Here is a 20,311-nt window from a genome sequence, read left to right on the forward strand (position 1 = left end):
ATCACTAATCTGGCATCATCGGGACCTGGAGGGTGCCAGATTAGTGATTTTGCTGAATTACAGAGTGGTTAGGTTAGAATACACTTAACCCAACAACTAACCACCTCATGCTACCTTTAACCCTTTCAGGGTTTGTGCCATAGTTCTACGGCTTTACGTTGAGGGTCCAAACCGCAGATCTACGCCATGAGCTCAGCTCACTCTGATAAGCTGTGAGTGGTAAATTTGGGCCTAGATATGAGAAAATACATCTATGTGGTATGTGTGCACCACATAAAACAAATCCTGCAGCACACAGTGCATAATGAGAGGAAAAAAACTGAGACCGTAATTTTCTATTAAAACAGCAACTTTGCGGTATTTTTTTCTGTTTTTTTATAGTTGTATTTGCAATTTCTTGGTCTCATTTGATAGAATGGAAGATATATTACAGAAATAGAGATGATTTTGATTGGTTTTAGTATTGAAAATGGCCTGAAACTGAGCTCAAAGTAGCAGAAATGTTAAACTTTTGCCGATGTTCAAAAGTAAACAAATGACCTCACACGTCTAATACACACCAGCTGGTGAGTCTAATATACGTTCACAAATGTGCTGATATTATTTATATAATCATTACAATATTGCATGACAGTAAATCTTTATTTTTTGGTTCGAATAAAAATTCATTATGTGAATTAAAAATCAAAATGGAATTCATTTGTAAAGCCTGAAAGCATAACTAATGAACAGAGGAAATGTTAGTTTAATGCCAGGAATGCCTGCATTGTTTATTCTGGACCCTATTTTGAAATTGGAATATTTTGAACTTTGCACTAAATTGGTCAAATTACCAATTTCCAATCACTTTATTTTGTAGTTCAAACAGTTGAGTTGGTGATTTCTTGTGCTCAATTGATAGAATAGAAGTAATACTAGTGAAATAGCTAAGAATTTGATCGACTGGAATAAGGTAATTGACCTAAAATGGGAGTAAAAGTCGGCAAAATCCCCTATGAGTAAATATCGCTGACACATCAAAATTCGTGAGAGCATAATTTCGTCAATTTTCCATCAAGTTTTGTACTTTTTGTTTTATTACCTTCGGAAAAACATTCTCTTCCATTTCATAAATAACAAAATTATTTTTTTCTTGGACACTGGAGCGCACTTTGAAATTTGGCCTCTGGACCCTGAAAGGGTTAAAATACCCAGTAAATCAGTACACAGTGGTTAACCCTTTCACTGTCTCAACCTCTTTTCACAAATTAGCTCCCAGTGTTGAATTTTCAAAAAGAAAAAAAAAATTATTTTATCTTATGAAATAATAGAGGATCTTTTTCTGATGGAAATGAAACCAAAAGTACAAAATTTGATGGAAAACTTATGGAATTTTGCTCCTGCAAATTTAGCAGTCTCAGTGATATTTAACCCTTTCAGGGTCCGTCCCGTAGATCTATGGCTTTACGGTGAGTGTCCAAATCGTAGATCTACTCCAAAATTCTAGTGCCATCAAATTTAGCGTGAAAGCACACATAGGCCTACATGTGAGAGAATGGGTCTGCGCCGTGGGTGTGCGCCGTAAACAAAAAATCTAGGCGCCTGCATAGCATTGTGGGAACGCCGGCTCAGTCACCCTTGTTCACCATGCCTCGTCACAAGTCAGCTCTCACTCCCCGGAAAATTGGGACTCTCCTCTTCCTGTCTGATAGTTCTGACACTGATGGAAGTGGAAATGAAGACGAATTCTACGGCTTTGATAAGTTAGTGACCGAAAATAATGACCAGGATATCGATAATAGTGCAGAAAACCCCGACGATCCTCGACCTTCTACCTCTGGTGTGGGCACTCGTGACTCACGGTCGGGTGTTCCTAAACGTAAGAGAAAACTAATATTTTTGCGTGGCCAGGCCTCTGACTTTAGTAATGACGATGATTCTGACGTGGATTGTGATTTTATTGAGCTCGACGATCATTCGAGTAGTGATAGTGAGGAATCATATTCACCAGTGAAGCGTCGGTATGTTCGCCGCCGCATGCGCTCGGGTAGTGTACCCTATGCTGTGCCCAGGGGATGGAGTACATCCCGGAGTACATCCCATGGCCCTACACCCGTTTTAGGTAGTGATAGTGAGGATGATGTGGCTACACTTGGCATGGATGAGCCACAGGCATCAGTGGATGGTGTTAGTGGTGCTGGTGGTGGTAGTGGCACCGCCATGCGTGACTCACCGTGCCACGCGGGGACCCATGCTGCTGACTCGTCAGTTCAAGGACAATGCGGAGTGTCAGCCACCAGCCCGCCACAACCACAACCACCCGTACAACCAGCCTATGATGTCCAGTATCCACCAGAAAACCGTATATGGGATTGGCAGCAAAATCCCAATTTTGTTCCCAAGCCTCACCACTTTGATGACTCTCAAAGTGGAATTCTACCTACCTGTCCCCTTGGAACCACAGCCAATGAACTGGAATTCTTTGAATTATTCTTTGACCAGCCATTGATGGAAATTATTGCCAGGGAAAGTAATAAGTATTTTCAGTACACCACGGCAAATACGATCTTATCACCACAGTCAAGACTACACAGGTGGAAAGAGATGACTGTTGCAGAAATGTATTTGCTTTTTGCAACAATAATGCTTATGCCTCACGTCTATAAGCATAATATAAAAGCATACTGGTCCACAGATCGGCTAATTTCTACCCCGGTCTTCAGTGAAATAATACCAGTGAACAGGTTTATCTTACTGTTACGTATGTTGCACTTCTCTGACAAAACCAGGCCTGACAGAAGTGACAGGTTATACAAGATTAGAAATGTTTTCATGTATCTCAAACAAAAGTTCAGGATATACTTTTATCCATTCAAGAATCTTGTAATTGACGAGTCTTTGATTTTGTTCAAAGGTAGACTGTCATTCAAGCAGTATATACCGAGCAAGAGGAACCGCTTTGGTATAAAACTGTTTGTACTCTGTGATTGTGACAGTGGCCTGGTGTTGGATATTGTTGTATACACGGGTAGTAAAACATTGAAAGATACCAAGATGTTATTGGGTATCTCAGGTGACGTAGTGAGAAACATGATGGCACCTTATCTTGGTAAGAGGCATACATTATATACCGATAACTGGTACACAAGCCCATTACTCAGTGATTTCATGCGAGTGAACAAGACAGATGTGTGTGGCACAGTGCGTTCTAATCGTAAACATATGCCCAGGCTCAATGCAGGTGTTCGTGGTGATGACGTGCAGGTGTTTACTACCAATGACATCATGGCATTACGGTGGCATGACAAACGAGATGTCACATTGTTGACAACCACTCACCGTAATGAAATGCAAGACAGTGGCAAAGTTGATCGAGTGACTAATGAACGTATTCGAAAACCAGTGTCAGTGATTGATTATACACAAAACATGCGCTTGGTTGACAAGTGTGACATGCAGATTGGTTTTGTTGACTGTGTTCGTAAGAGTTACAAGTGGTACATGAAACTTTTCTTCCATCTCATGGACATTTCAATGCTCAATGCATATAATATGTACCAAATAAAGACTGGTAACAGACCACCGTATGGTGAATTTTGTTTGTCTGTTGTCAGACAACTCATAATGAAGTACCAGGTAACAACACCTGCAATACAACATGGTCCTCGAATTCCTCAGGATATACCCAAGCGTTTGAGGAGAGAAGGTGATCATTTCATAATACAGCTTCCTTCAACTCAAAAGAAATTTGCTCAGAAGAGATGCATTGTCTGTGCACAAACAAAACGACGGCAACAAAGACGCAAAGACACTCGGTTTATGTGTGAGGAATGTAAGGTGCCTCTGTGCATGGTGCCTTGTTTCAAGGAGTTCCACAAGCTCCAGCAGTTCTGAAACCATGTCCAGTGATTGTAAATATGTAAATATATGATAGAACATTAGTATTATACAATATTTGTGCATGTTTATTGTAATAAAAAACAGTGGTAAACAATAATATGATAATAACTTTAGTGCGGTTATTGTGTTCAATACAGTGAGTTTATATATATCAATTATATACAGTATTGGTCTCTCAGGCCCCAAATGTTAGTAGGAATAGAAAAAAATTGGAAAAGAAAAGAAAAAACAACTAAAACAACAAAATAATATAATACGCGTATCTGGAATTCGTCGATGTTGCCACCACCACATCATTTTCTATAAACTTCTTGGCACTGTATCTCGGTAAGTACTGATCAGATTCTTATTTTTTTTGTTTTATTACCTTCACAAAAATATGCTCTTTAATTCTGTAAGAAAAAATAATTTTTTTTTTTTTCAAAATTTCTTGGACACTGGTGCGTGACTTCAGATTTTGGCCTTGGACCCTGAAAGGGTTAAGCACCGGTGATTTCGCCCACTTCATGCCCTATTTTTGGCCTATTCCATTGGTCCAGTCGACCAAACTCATAGCTATCTCGTTAGTATTCTTTCCATTCTGTTGACTGAGTTCAAGAAACCGACCATTTACCTATTTCAACTACCCAATAAAGTGATCAGTAAAAGGTAATTTGGCCGCTTTCACACAAATTTCAATAGATGCCAATTTCAACAGTGTCCAGAATAAACAATGCAGACATTCCTGGTATTAAAATAACATTTTCTCTGTTCATTAGTCACATCTCCAGACCCCTCTTATATTACTCTTGCTTTTCATTCTAAATTTTTATTTACACAAAAAATAGAAGAGTTACTATTATGCAGGCTACTGCATTATTGTAATAACTGTATAAATAAAGTCAACCCATTTGTGATCGCATATTAGACCAGCCAGTTGGACACATGTTGGATACGTGACGTGAATTGTTTACTATTGAAGATCGGCAAAAATCGAATATTTCCGCTACTTTGAGCTAAATTTCAAGGTGGTTTCACTCCTGAAACCAATCAAAATCATCTCTACTTCTGTAATATATCTTCCCTTCTATAAAATGAGACCAAAAAACTGAGGATACAACCATAAAAAAATACATCACAAAGTCTCTGTTTTAGACCTCATTATGCACTGTGTGCTGCAGGATTTTTTTTACATAGTTCACACTTACCACACGAACATAATTTCTCATATCTAGGCCCAAATTTACTGGTCACAGCTTATCTGAGTGAGCTGAGCTCATGGCGCCATACTATGGGACCGAGAGTGGCTTTAAAGCCGTGATACAAAGGGACCGACAGTGAAAGAGTTCATGAAGTTAACTAATTTGACTTACACAAGAAAGTTCATCACTTCCGCTTCCAAAATGTACTGTTTGCAAAGACATAAAATAAATAAAATAAAATAAAAAATAAATAAAATGAAGAGCTGAAATTTACAACTCAACACTTTCACTTCCACATAGCATAAACCACTTTGTCATTACTTGATCTAGTTCTGAACTTTTTCCTTCCTTCTCTGCAGCACTGCTTTATCATCAATTGTCACTCCACTGCTTACCCTGTCAGCAGTTTAGTGACTCGTTATAAACACCATGCTTCAAGGAGTTTTATATATACTCCAGCATGTCTAAAACATTGCTGAGACCTATAAATACTTTGTATATATTTCTAGACAATAGTAAATGACCAAGGCAGGTGTAAATGCTCACCTGTTAGTGTTTGTGACAATTTGAGTATAATTTCAGTACCTAATAATAGTGTCTGAACAAAGATTGGCTTTGAAATCACAAGAACTATTATAAATTGTAATTATAAGAACATAAAAGTTATATAAATTAAAATAAAAATAAGAAAAAAAAAAGGTATATTGGTAACACTTCTGCAAGCAGTAAGACTCGATGTTGCCGTCAAGTGTGCATACAGCGCCAACTTCGTGGTCTTATATCTTGGTAAGTACTACTGGTCCTAAATTTTTTTTGTCTTTTTTTTTTTTTATTATTATCACACTGGCCGATTCCCACCAAGGCAGGGTGGCCCAAAAAAGAAAAACTTTCACCATCATTCACTCCATCACTGTCTTGCCAGAAGGGTGCTTTACACTACAGTTTTTAAACTGCAACATTAACACCCCTCCTTCAGAGTGCAGGCACTGTACTTCCCATCTCCAGGACTCAAGTCCGGCCTGTCGGTTTCCATGAACCCCTTCATAAATGTTACTTTGCTCACACTCCAACAGCACGTCAAGTATTAAAAACCATTTGTCTCCATTCACTCCTATCAAACACGCTCACGCATGCCTGCTGGAAGTCCAAGCCCCTCGCACACAAAACCTCCTTTACCCCCTCCCTCCAACCTTTCCTAGGCCGACCCCTACCCTGCCTTCCTTCCACTACAGACTGATACACTCTTGAAGTTATTCTGTTTCGTTCCATTCTCTCCACATGTCCGAACCACCTCAACAACCCTTCCTCCGCCCTCTGGACAACAGTTTTGGTAATCCCGCACCTCCTCCTAACTTCCAAACTACGAATTCTCTGCATTATATTCACACCACACATTGCTCTCAGACATGACATCTCCACTGCCTCCAGCCTTCTCGCTGCAACATTCATCACCCATGCTTCACACCCATATACAGTGGACCCCCGCATAACGATGGCATCACATAGCGATTTTTCCGCATACCGATTACTTTTATCGCAAAATTTTTGCCGCGCATACCGATTAAAAACCCGCTTACCGATTTTCGTCCGAGACGCGTCCAATGTGCCCTCACATGTGCCGGCCGTCCCATTGTTTACCAGCCAGCCTCCGCGGGTAACATCCACAGCGTATTATACAGTGTTTTCGGTGCTCGGACCATGGGCCCCAAGAAATTTTTCAAAGATTAAGAAATGAAATGTAGTGCAGTGGGTTGAACTGCAAACCTTTATAGATGAAAATCACCCTGACACAGCTGTTGCAGCAAACGTGCTGGTGACTATTTCAATGACAATGTTATGGCCCATTTTAGGAAAGTCTTGAAGAGGCAGGGAGGTACAGAGGCTCTATGGACAGATTTGTTGTGCGACAGAGGTCCAGTGACTCTCAAGCTGGTCCTAGTGGCATTAAAAGAAGAAGGGAAGTATCCCCAGAAAAGGACTTGCTACCTCAAGTCCTAATGGAAGGGGATTCCCCTTCTAAACAGTAAGAAGATAATGCTCTCCCCTCCTCCCATCCCATCAATCATCACCAGATCTTCAATAAAAGTAAGTGTCATTTAATTGTGCATGCCTTTTTCAGTTTGTGTGTATTAAAATTAACATTTCATGTGGTAAAAAAAAATTTTTTTCATACTTTTGGGCGTCTTGCACGGATTAATTTTATTTCCATTATTTCTTATGGGGAAAATTCATTCGCATAACGATTATTTCGCATAACGATGAGCCCTCTTGCACGGATTAAAATCGTTAACCGGGGGTCCACTGTATCTTATAACACAGAAAATTCCCCTCTTTAATAAAAAAAAAATTCTTCAAAATATTCAGAGCACTGTGCAAGTGAACATAGATCAACGTTTGGACAGTTTAAGGGTTAAGGATCAGGAGTCTCGACATTGAAAGGGTTAATTCTCTTACTTGTTATATAGAAAGTTTTCTACTTTATTCAAGAGCAACAACAAACATAATATTTATCACATGAGATACTGTACCTTTGGATTTTTTAAAGAGAGTTTCACGTTGCTGGTAGACTGACTTGATCTCATTGCTGGAGTTTGACCAGATTTTTTTAAAGCTTTTTAGATCCATTGACCATTTCTGTTGATAGCTCTCAAATTCTGCATCAAGGTCTATTGTTTCAGTAGCTGGCACTGCCATTTTGATATGGTATTTTGCAACTCTTAATTCCTGGAAAAATAAGATTGAAACAATTATTTCAATGTTGTCATGCAAAGTGAAATATATTTTACTTGCACAGATTTTACAGGCAATTCCAAAGCATGAGGGACACAAGGAAAAAGTTTCAATATTTTATTCTATATATGGTGGATATTTAGTCACAAGAAAGATTTAGATATCTTAAGTTAATTAGGATTTCATAAGCAGTTTCAGACTGGCTCTATGTCTTCAGGCTATGAAACAATTACATATAAGAAATGGTGAAGAAACAGGAAGTTAATTAGGTTTCAGTAGAATTATAACGTAACAAGATAAGTAATTAATTTTCTATGGGGGTTTCAGATAGACTGGAAGAACAGAGATAGAGTTGGATGAACTGGTTTTGTTTGGTACAGTAGTGCTAAAAGAGAGAGAAAGAGAGAGAAAGAAAGAGAAAAAGAGAGAAAATGCCAATGATGATCGTCTCTAGGCACCATGATGGTAATGCTGGTGCAGTAGTAAGGATGAATGGGAGGGTGTTGGCACCTGGAGAAGAAAATAAATGGTATAAAATACCAACACAATGGAAACAAACACATATGCAGTTTAATGTGATCCTTTATTGACAACGTTTTGCCCACACAGTGGGCTTTTTCAAGTCACAAGCAGATCTACCTGGGGTGGAAGGTACATGAGTATTTATAGTCAGGTTCAGAATGATGAGGTCAGGTGGAGAATGCTGCATCTGATGATCTACCGGGTGGGGTTACAGTCTAAAAACTTGGGTAGCTTGGAAGGGGTATTGGATAAGTTGTGAGCAGACCTTCTGCTCACAACTTATCCAATCACAACCTTATCCTTATCACAACCTTCGCCCACACAGTGGGCGAAACGTTGTCAATAAAGGATCACATTAAACTGCATATGTGTTTATGTTTCCACCTGGAGAAGTTGATATCCTTGGGGTAAAATTTGACTCCAAACTAACCATGAAGAACCATGTTGTAAATCTAGCAAACAAGGCAGCCAGGAAGCTTACAGCACTTCGCCGTATCTCGCATCTGCTTGACAGTAGGGGTTGCAATATTCTGCATGAGGCACAAGTACGCTCACACCTTGAGTATGCTCCACTTTCTAGGTTTTCCTCCCCCTCTCATCTGTGACTGCTTGACAGTGGAGAACAGAGCAAGACGTCTCATCTCTCGCCTGGACCCATCCTGGATAGATCTGTCATTTCAGCAGAGCCTTCAACATAGGAGGGATGTGGGTGGCCTTACTGTTATGTACAAGGCCAATATTGTCAAAATACCACACTTGGATCCACTTCGAGGACAGCGTGAAACAAGCTTTTATGCCACAAGACGGGCAGAAAGCAGCAACTTCACTCTGGCTGTACCCTTCTCCAGAACATCACTCCATCTGAGATCATACATACCCAGGATGACTAGAGTATGGAACACATTCGTACAGCATAATGATGTCAATGAGATAAAGTCAGTTGATCAAATGAAAATGCTGGCCCACAGATGGCTCCAACTTCATCCTGTTTCCTACTTGTATGTCTCATAACAATAAAAATGCTTTCAAATGAGCTGATGTAGATAACAGCTCTTAGCTTGCCAATAAAGTTAGGAATCCTTAACCTGTAAATAGCTGTCAATAAAGCTAGGGATCCTTAACCTTGTCAAACCCTGTGTAAAAAAAAAGAGAGAGAGAGAGAGAGAGAGAGAGAGAGAGAGAGAGAGAGACAGACAGACAGAGAGAGAGAGAGAGAGAGAGAGAGAGAAAGATAAGATAAGATAAGATTTCGTTCGGATTTTTAACCCCGGAGGGTTAGCCACCCAGGATAACCCAAGAAAGTCAGTGTGTCATCGAGGATTGTCTAACTTATTTCCATTGGGGTCCTTAATCTTGTCCCCCAGGATGCGACCCACACCAGTCAACTAACACCCAGGTACCTATTTGCTGCTAGGTGAACAGGACAACAGGTGTAAGGAAACGTGTCGAAATGTTTCCACCCGCCGGGAATCGAACCCGGGCCCTCCGTGTGTGAAGCGGGAGCTTTAGCCACCAGGCCACCGGGCCACAGCCACCAGGCCACCGGGCCAGAGAGAGAGAGAGAGAGAGAGAGAGAGAGAGAGAGAGAGAGAGAGAGAGAGAGAGAGAGAGAGAGAGAGAGAGAGAGAGAGAGAGAGAGAGAGAGAGAGAGAGAGAGAGAGAGAGAGAGAGAGAGAGAGAGAGACAGACAGAGACAGAGACAGACAGAGACAGAGACAGAGACAGAGACAGAGAGACAGAGACAGAGAGACAGAGACAGAGACAGAGAGACAGAGAGTAGGAAAAGAAAACAATTAGAAAAGAAAAGAAAAAACTAAAAAAAAACGGTAAACAAAGTAATGTGCGTATGTGGAAATCGTCGCTGTTGCCACCACCACGTCATTTGGGGTAAACTTCTCGGCACTGTATCTCGGTAAGTACTGATCAGAAATTTTTTTTTGTCTTATTACCTTCACAAAAATATACTCTTTAATTCTGTAAGAAAAAATATTTTTTTTTTTTTCAAAATTTCTTGGACACTGGAGCACCACTTCAGATTTTGGCCTTGGACCCTGAAGGGGTTAATACTATGCACACGGAGTGTTAAGACCCATTCTATGCTGACCAGGCATCTCAGGCCAATTGTGCCAAATTTGAAGGCAGGAAAAAAAAACGTAGATATAAGTTTGAAGAACGTAGATCTACGTTTGGACAGTTAACGGGTTAAATGTTGAAGAAGCTAGGGAAGCTGTGATTTCGTGTACAGGGCAAGGAGGAATAACATCTTATAGGAGCGAGGAAGAACCAGTTGTAAGTATGGGGGAGGTGCATGGGGCAGTGAGTAGAATGAAAGGGGGTAAAGCAGCTGGGATTGATGGGATACAGATAGAAATGTTAAAGGCAAGTGGGGCTAAAGTTTTGGAGCGGTTAGTGTTTTTATTTAATAAATGTATGAAAGAGGACAAGGTACAGTGGTCCCTCGATAATCGTAGGGCTTGATAGTCGTAATTTTTGAAAATCGTAACGATATTTTCGTAAAAACATTGGCTCGCTAATCGTAGATTTACTCGCGAATAGTCATTCGTCCAGGACGCGTACTCACACTCTGAGCCGCCCTGGCCTCCCTTCCCAGCCAGTGTGGCATGTTTACCAGTGAGCGACGGTCCCCTCACTTGCTCATACGAAATATTTCATAATATTCCATTCATTTTATTGCTTGCAACTACTAAATAAGCTTCCATGGCTCCAAAGAAAGCTCCTAGTGCCAAGCCTTTGGTAAAGAAGGCGAGAAATACGACTGAGTTTAAGAAAAACATCATTGAACAATATGAAAGTGGCGTACGTATGGCCGAACTGGCCAGGATGTATAACAAACCCCATACAACCATAGCTTCCATCGTGGCCAAGAAAAAGGAAATCAAGGACACTGTTGTTGCAAAGGGGGTAAATATGCTGACAAAAATGAGATCACCAGTACTCGAAGAGGTTGAAAAGTTATTATTGGTGTGGATAAACGAGAAACAATTAGGAGATAGTCTTATGACGTCGATTATTTGTGAAAAGGCTAGGCAGTTGCACGAAGATCTGGTAAAGAAATTGCCTGCAAATAGTGGTGATGTGAGTGAATTTAAGGCCAGCAAAGGTTGGTTTGAGAGATTTAAGAACCATAGTGGCATACACAGTGTCGTAAGGCATGGTGAGGCTGCCAGTTCGGACCACAAAGCGGCTGAAAAATATGTGCATAAATTCAAGGAGTACATAGAGGCTGAAGGACTGAAACCTGAACAAGTGTGCCGTATAAGTGGGGCCCTGCTGTATTTCTTATGGGGAAAATTGATTCGCTTTCCGATAATTTTGCTTTACGATGAGCTCTCAGGAACGGATTAATAACGTGAACTGGGGCTCCACTGTACTCTTACATCATGTACAAGTTGTACAAGTTAGTACAGAATAAACAAACAGCAACATACCATTTTTAGAGTGAGCAAAGATATTATTATTATTATCATAATAAAAAGCACTAAACCCACAAAGGTCGTGAATTGCTATATATAGAGTGAAGGCATACGAAAAGAATATTTTTCTACAGTTATCCCCCAGTTTGACTAGAGAAAACGTAATTCTTCCGACACTACCTACCTGGAAAGAGTTCCGGGGGTTAACGCCCCCGCGGCCCGGTCTGTGACCAGGCCTCCTGGTGGATCAGAGCCTGATCAACCAGGCTGTTGCTGCTGGCTGCACGCAAACCAATGTACGAGCCACAGCCCGGCTGATCAGGAACTGACTTTAGGTGCTTGTCCAGTGCCAGCTTGAAGACTGCCAGGGGTCTGTTGGTAATCCCCCTTATGTGTGCTGGGAGGCAGTTGAACAGTCTCGGGCCCCTGACACTTATTGTATGGTCTTTTAACATGCTAGTGACACCCCTGCTTTTCATTGGGGGGATGGTGCATCGTCTGCCAAGTCTTTTGCTTTCGTAGTGAGTGATTTTCGTGTGCAAGTTCGGTACTAGTCCCTCTAGGATTTTCCAGGTGTATATAATCATGTATCTCTCCCTCCTGCGTTCCAGGGAATACAGGTTTAGGAACCTCAAGCGCTCCCAGTAATTGAGGTGTTTTATCTCCGTTATGCGCGCCATGAAAGTTTTCTGTACATTTTCTAGGTCGGCAATTTCACCTGCCTTGAAAGGTGCTGTTAGTGTGCAGCAATATTCCAGCCTAGATAGAACAAGTGACCTGAAGAGTGTCATCATGGGCTTGGCCTCCCTAGTTTTGAAGGTTCTCATTATCCATCCTGTCATTTTTCTAGCAGATGCGATTGATACAATGTTATGGTCCTTGAAGGAGAGATCCTCCGACATAATCACTCCCAGATCTTTGACGTTGGTGTTTCGCTCTATTTTGTGGCCAGAATTTGTTTTGTACTCTGATGAAGATTTAATTTCCTCATGTTTACCATATCTGAGTAATTGAAATTTCTCATCGTTGAACTTCATATTGTTTTCTGCAGCCCACTGAAAGATTTGGTTGATGTCTGCCTGGAGCTTTGCAGTGTCTGCAATGGAAGACACTGTCATGCAGATTCGGGTGTCATCTGCAAAGGAAGACACGGTGCTGTGGCTGATATCCTTGTCTATGTTGGATATGAGGATGAGGAACAAGATGGGAGCGAGTACTGTGCCTTGTGGAACAGAGCTTTTCACCGAAGCTGCCTCGGACTTTACTCTGTTAACGACTAATCTCTGTGTTCTGTTAGTGAGGAAATTATAGATCCATCGACCTACACAGCCGCTTTGTAAACAAATCTCATATTTACATACATTTTTATTCTGTGAGTGTATGTATCATGTTTATATGCTATGTAACGGGTTTCGTATATAATTTTGAGGAAAATATCACAGATGGATTAATGAAAATGCCTATATGTAAAATAAGACACTTAACCCTTAAACTGTCCAAACGTAGATTTACGTTGTTTCAACATTTGAAAGTATGTAAAAAAACTAGATCTTTTTTTCTTTTTTTTTTACATTTGGAAACGTGTAAAAAAAAACTTTGATCTACTTTCTTTTTTTGTTATATTTGAAAATATGTAAAAAAACATAGATCTACTTTTAGAGCATTACGCATGTGAATGTAAATTTGTTTGGACAGATTAAGGGTTAACATGCCCAAGAGTGATTATTATTATTATGTAGTATTGGTGTCATGAGTAGAGAGACTCTTAGCAATTTTAATGTGTACCTGCACACCAGCACAGTGTAAGTATATTTAGGTACAGGTACACATAAGTATAATTATCAGAGTACATATAAAATACACAGTACAAATTAAATTTAAAACACTTGAAATTTTGGAAAGTTTCCTGACATAATAGATGTGGTCACGGAGAATGTAAACAAACCGGGTGGGGCACACCGTATTTGAAAGACCGCTTGCCGTATAGCAAATTTTGGTCATAATTTGACATCACTGTATTAGCAGAATGCAGCAAGGTGAAACGCCGTAAAGCGGGGCCCTACTGTACTGTAATAATACCTAGCATGGGTGGAAACATTGGGCATGTTTCTTTACACCGGCTGCCTATGTTCACCCATCAGTAAAATGGGCACCTGGGTGTTAGTCAACTGGTGTGGGTCGCATCCTGGGACAAAACTGACCTAATTTAGCCAAAATGCTGCATAACAAGCAGCTTTCTATATAGTAGTATGTCATTGATGTCAGCTAGGACTGTATACCTTGTATATGTAGTAAATAAATACAGTAAGCATGTATGTGTGCGTGCAAGTTAATGTGGAAACCTACAAATATTTCAAAATTTTATTTCTTTGCAAGTAATACATTGAGATTATGTATTTACAATAATGAGTTGCAGTGCAAAGAGAGCCTCTATGATGTGTAGTTTTAAAGACAGTAGTATAAATTCACACAGTAGTTTTGAAGGCATATAAATGATGCAGGCGTAAATAATAATTGTTATATAGTAAACCCTTAGTTTAACAAAATCCACTGGGTCAGTAATAATAATAATAATAATAATAATAATAATAATAATAATAATAATAATAATAAAAATAATTTTTATTTCTACAAGTATGTACCTGTTCAAGATACACAGGTCTAGCTGACATCAATGACATAAATTACTACATAGAAAGCCCCTTCTCATGTAGAACATTTTGGGCAAATTAGGTCAATTTTGTCCCAGGATACAGCCCACACTAGACAACTAACACTCAGGTACCTATTTTACTGATAGGTGAACAGGGACAGGTGTCTTATGGAAACACGCCCTAATGTTTTCCAGCTGTACCGGGGGATCAACCTCCAGACCTCAGTGTGTGAGCAGAATGCACTAGTGATCAACAAAGTGAGTTGATTGTACAATTGTCTTGTATTATAGCTCTCAGGGTAACAGTCTCTTCATTACAAGTGTCATCACCATCAACTGCAGCTCTTGTATTAGTCCAGTATACTGAGGGTTCACTGTATTGGCAAACAAGTGCCAAACCCATATGGGTCAGTGATAAATTATGTAAATTTAACCAAGGAAACCCAACAATGTCACTCACAGTGTGAAAATGCATAAGAGATAGTGTGTGTGTGTGAGTGGGAGTGTAAGTGCGAGTGAGTGGGAGTGTAAGTGCGAGTGAGTGGGAGTGTAAGTGCGAGTGAGTGGGAGTGTAAGTGCGAGTGAGTGGGAGTGTAAGTGCGAGTGAGTGGGAGTGTAAGTGCGAGTGGGTGGGAGTGTAAGTGCCAGTGGGTGGGAGTGTAAGTGCGAGAGGATGGGAGTGTAAGTGCGAGAGGGTGGGTGTGTAAGTGCGAGTGGGTGGGAGTGTAACTGAGCGAGTGTGAGGACTCGCCTTTATGTGGTTGCACGGGTTGAGTCACAGCATGAGTGACAGTGAGTGAATGAGTGGAGTGAGTGTAGTTAGCATAGTGAGCGTAGTAAGTGTAATTAGTCTAGTAAATAGTGTAAGTAGTGTAGTAAGTGTTGTTAGTGTAGTAAGTGTAGTTAATGTAGTACATGAAGTAAATGTAGTTAGTGTAATAAGTGTAGTTAGTACGGCAATTGTAGTTAGTGTAGTATGTGTAGTAAGTGCAGTACGTATAGTAAATGTAGTTAGTATAGTAAGTGTAGTTCGTGTTGTAAGTGTAGTTAATGCAGTAAGTGTAGTTAATGCAGTAAGTGTAGTTAGTGTAGTTAATGTAGTGTAATGTAGTAAGTGTAGTTAGTGTAGTAAGTGTAGTTAGTATGGCAATTGTAGTTAGTGTAGTATGTGTAGTAGGTGCAGTACGTATAGTTAATGTAGTAAATGTAGTTAGTATAGTAAGTGTAGTTCGTGTTGTAAGTGTAGTTCGTGTTGTAAGTGTAGCTAATGTAGTAAGTGTAGCAAGTGTAGTTAATGTAGTATGTGTAGTTAGTGTAGCTAATGTAGTTAGTGTAGCTAATGTAGTAAGTGTAGTTAATGTTGTAAGTGTAGATAGTGTGGTAAGTGTAGTGTAGTGTGGTAAGTGTAGTGTAGTGTAGTAAGTGTAGTTAATGTAGTAAGTGTACTTAGTGTATTAAGTGTTGTTAGTGTAGTAAGTGTAGTTAGCTAATGTAGTAAGTGTAGTTAGCTAATGTAGTAAGTGTAGTTAGTTAATGTAGTAAGTGTAGTTAATTAATGTAGTAAGTGTAGTTAATGTAGTTAGTGTAGTAAGTGTAGTTAGTGTAGTAAGTGTAGTAAGTGTAGCTAGTGTAGTAAGTGTGGTTAGTGTAGTGTAGTAAGTGTGGTTAGTGTAGTGTAGTAAGTGTAGTTAGTGTAGTAAGTGTAGTTAGTGTAGTTAGTGTAGTTAGTGCAGTTAGTGTAGTTAGTGTAGTAAGTGTAGTTAGTGTAGTAAGTGTAGTTAGTGTAGTAAGTGTAGTTAGTGTAGTTAGTGTAGTAAGTGTAGTTAATGTAGTAAGTGTAGCTAGTGTAGTAAGTGTAGTTAGTGTAGTGTAGTAAGTGTATTTAATGTAGTATGTGTAGTTAATGTAGTAAGTGTAGTTAGTTAATGTAGTAAGTGTAGTTAATGTAGTAAGTGCAGCAAGTGTAGTTAATGTAGTAAGTGTAGTTAGTGTAGTTAACATAGTAAGTGTAGTTAATGTAGTGTAGTTAGTGAAGTAAGTGTAGTTAGTGAAGTAAGTGTAGTTAATTTAGTAAGTGTAGTTAGTGTAGTAAGTGTAGTTAATTAATGTAGTAAGTGTAGTTAGTTAATGTAGTAAGTGTGGTTAGTGTAGTAAGTGTAGTTAATGTATTAAGTGTAGTTAGTGTAGTTAGTATAGAAAGTGTAGTTCGTGTTGTAAGTGTAGTTAATGCTGTAAGTGCAGTTAATGTAATAAGTGTAGCAAGTTTAGTTAATGTAGTAAGTGTAGTTAGTGTAGCTAATGTAAGTGTAGTTAGTGTAGTTAATGTAGTAAGTGTAGTTAATGTAGTAAGTGTAGCTAATGTAGTGTAGTTAGTGTAGTAAGTGTAGTTAGTGTAGTAAGTGTAGTTAGTGTAGTAAGTGTAGTTAGTTAATGTAGTAAGTGTAGTTAGTTAATGTAGTAAGTGTGGTTAATGTAGTAAGTGTAGTTACTGTAATAAGTGTGGTTAGTGTAATAATAGTTGCAGCACTCAGTATTTATTTATTTATTTATTTTATGTCTTTGCAAACAGTACATTGAGATTTTGTATTTACAATAGTGGGTTGCAATGCCAAAAGAGCCTCTATTATGCCTAGGCATTATAGGCCGACTTAACATTATTGACTTACAGTCTACTTAACACTAAAGATTATATCATAGTTGTACAGTAGGATAGTAATTATTTCATAGTTGTACAGTAGATTATTAATTATAAATGAATCAAAATTTGTATAAGACAAAAGACATATTCATATATTCGAAAATGCTTTTTGTGAAAACAACGATTCAGTTATATTTCTGTCAACAATGGATAAAAGGTTCAAAGTGTTTGTTGAAGTTATGATGTGGGAGTACATAAGTGAGTATGTGTGTACTGAGTATTTAGCATTTAGTCTAGGGTGATTAAGTGGCTTTTGAGAAGAGTCTTAAATTGATTTTCTGACTGGGTTACTTTAATATCTTCTGGTAATGAATTCCACATTTTGGGACCCTTTATGTGCATAGAGTTTTTACAGTGTCATATGGACACGAGGTATATAAAAAAGAGATCTGTGTCTTGTGTTGTGGTCATGTGTCCTGCTAAGGTTTGTGAGGAGAAGTTTGAGTGGAGGGTTTATATTTGCGTGTATTGTTCTGTGTATGTAGTAGGCATATGAATAAGTATGGATGTTCTTAATAGTGAGCAGATTCAGACTTTTGAAAATTGGTGGAGTATGCTGGCGGGAGTGGGAATTTGTTATCATTCTTACTGCTGCCTTTTGCTGGATTATTAGGGGTTTTAGGTGATTGGATGTTGTTGATCCCCATGCACAAATTCCATATGTAAGATAAGGGTATATGAGTGAATGGTACAGTGCCAGGAGAGCTGATTGTGGAACGTAGTACCTTATCTTTGATAGTATGTCTACAGTCTTGGAGATTTTCTTGGTGATTTGTTGTGTGTGTGTCCGGAACTTAAGGCTACAGTCAAGGTGGATACCTAGGAATTTTCTATCTGTGAGTCTTGTGACTGATGATCTGTTTAGCGTAATGTTAATTGGATCATTTGCAGGTTTGTTTCCAAACTGAATGAAATAGGTTTTATCAGTGTTCAGGGTAAGTTTGTTAGTCATCATCCAGGCGGATATTTTCTGTAATTCGGCATTGACAGTGTTTGCTAGTATGACTGTGTTTGGGTGGGAAAAGACATATGTAGTGTCATCTGCAAATAATATGGGTTTGAGTAGCTGTGATGCATTCGGTAGATCATTGATGTAGATGAGAAAGAGGAGTGGTCCTAGGACACTTCCTTGTGGGACTCCTACTGTGATTGGTTGGGTGGAAGAGTTTGCATCATTTGCATACACATATTGAGTTCTATTACTAAGGTATGATTTTAGGTAGTTGAGGGAGTGGCCTCTGATACCATAGTGCATTAATTTGGAGTATAGCAGTTCATGGTCGACTGTACCGAAAGCTTTACGTAAATCAGTGAAAATGCCCAGCGGGACTTCTTTCTTTTCAAGTGCGGTATATATTAATTCTAGCATGTGTATGACAGCATCATTTGTGCTTTTATTATTCTTGAATCCAAACTGACAAGGGTTTAATATGTTGTGTGAGATGAGGTAGGAAAAGATCCGTCTATGAATTAATTTTTCAAAGATTTTAGAGAGCAGTGGTAAGTTAGATATTGGTCTATAGTTATTCAAGTCAGCCTGGTCACCTCCTTTGTGGATCGGAGTGACCCTCGCTATTTTGAGGATTGTTGGGAAGGTAGATGATTCAATGGATTTGTTAAAGAGCGTTGTAATAATTGGTGACAATACTTGATAAGCTTTTTTGTACATAAAAGCAGGCAAAGTTGTTTGTCTCCTGCCTTGATTTTAAGGTTGTTTATGATGAGCGTAACTTTTATGGGGTTGGTTGGAGCTAGGTATAGCGTATTTGGGTAGGTACCTGTGAGGTAGTCTGATGGACGGGTGTTTGTGCTTGGTATTTTGTTTGCTAGATTTTTTCCTATAGTGGAGAAGAAAACATCGAGTCTGTTTGCTGTTTCAGTATCTCAGCTTCTTAACACTTCACATGTTGAAGACTAAGACACTTGTACAACACCTGTCATAGTTTCTTACCTCTGCTGTAGTGTACTAATAGTGGTATAAGTGTACCAGGTGTGACACTGACACAACACAACACAATACTAACACAACACAACACAACACAACACAACACAACACTAACTACTGAACAAAACCGTTAGTGTTGTTATTAAGAGTGTTGTAGAGCCAGCCACACCTGCCGCCGTACAACACCAGTCTTCACTCCGCTCAATGACCACCAAAACTGAACAATGTGAGAAATAAAGAAGGAATTAGGACAAGCATCTTTAAATATAAAAAAAATATAATGTATGTGAAGTGAACTGGTGTACCTAAGCCTCGACAGAGGCAGAGAACAGCACCTCACCAGAGTGGTAACCGGCTGCCATTACAGCCGTTCAAGTATGTGTGCAGCCTCAAAGCTCGAAATCAATCCTTTCTCTCTAAAAAAGATTATGAGTAATTTATAGCCAATATTCAAGAGAGATAAGAATATCCACACACTACCAAACCCAGAACAGATGTTCACCAACACTGTCATTGCACAACTTTCAAAATGACAGTGAAATAGACAGCAGCCAATTGGCTTGGGCAGAGAGGAGTCGATCACACTCATGCCCTATGGCGGGGGCAGCTCTATGGCAGGGGCAGCCCTATGACAAGGGCGCAGTGACCAGTGACTCTTTCAACTCCATTTGAGCCATTCCTAGAACGCAGACCGCAGCCCGAGTGCCAGAACAACTCAGGAGAATCTCTGGACTGATGTTGCAGAAGAGTGTTCGTGTTCATGTTCATGTATGTCTGCCAGGACGGGTCCTGACCCGGGTCTTCTCATATAGTGACCTTGTGTAACAGCCCAAAATATAGCCCCTCCACAGACTATACCCGGGGTTAAAGTGGGCCAGCCTGTTTTATATCCCGGGGTATAAACTGGACTAGCCCAGACTATACCCAAGGTATAAAACAGCCCTATGAGAGTTCTGTTTTCAACTCAGTTGTTATAACTAGGACCATAAATTTTAAAGGGGTGGATCGGTAATCCAGCGAAAGGCCTCGGTCAGGTCACCAAAAGCTCCAACGGCGAGTCACCAGCTGACTAAGACCCTCGTCAGGAAACTCTTGTCCTGTTTCCTGACGAACCTTACCTACATCCTGTCTCTGTTCACCTTGTCAGTTCCTCTCTGTATTTTATGTGTCGTTATCATATCCTCCCTAGCTATGGATCCCATCACACATTGGATTACTCCTTCATGATAAAGTTGATATGTTAGCCAAGAAGAGTACCCAGAAGGAGAA

The 20,311-nt window shown here is 39.7% G+C and overlaps 1 protein-coding gene across 5 annotated transcripts in view; it reads right to left on the reverse strand.

The window, feature by feature from the left end:
• Positions 1-19,250, reverse strand: part of LOC128689820 (kinetochore protein Spc25) — an 80,548-nt gene extending 61,298 nt beyond the window's left edge. The window contains exons 1-2 of one of the 5 annotated variants that reach the window (XM_070087673.1): positions 19,212-19,250; positions 7,589-7,784 (exon numbers count right to left, since the gene is read on the reverse strand). In XM_070087673.1, the coding sequence (XP_069943774.1) occupies positions 7,589-7,754 (166 nt within the window). In that variant the 5' untranslated portion in view covers positions 7,755-7,784; positions 19,212-19,250. Of the gene's footprint in view, positions 1-7,588; positions 7,785-19,048 lie in introns of all 5 variants that reach the window. The other 4 variants (XM_070087669.1, XM_070087672.1, XM_070087671.1 and 1 more) reach the window with 4 other exon arrangements.
• Positions 19,251-20,311: the final 1,061 nt, after the last annotated feature.

This window comes from Cherax quadricarinatus, chromosome 22 (assembly GCF_038502225.1).
Source record: "Cherax quadricarinatus isolate ZL_2023a chromosome 22, ASM3850222v1, whole genome shotgun sequence".
Taxonomy (NCBI): Eukaryota; Metazoa; Arthropoda; class Malacostraca; order Decapoda; family Parastacidae; genus Cherax; species Cherax quadricarinatus.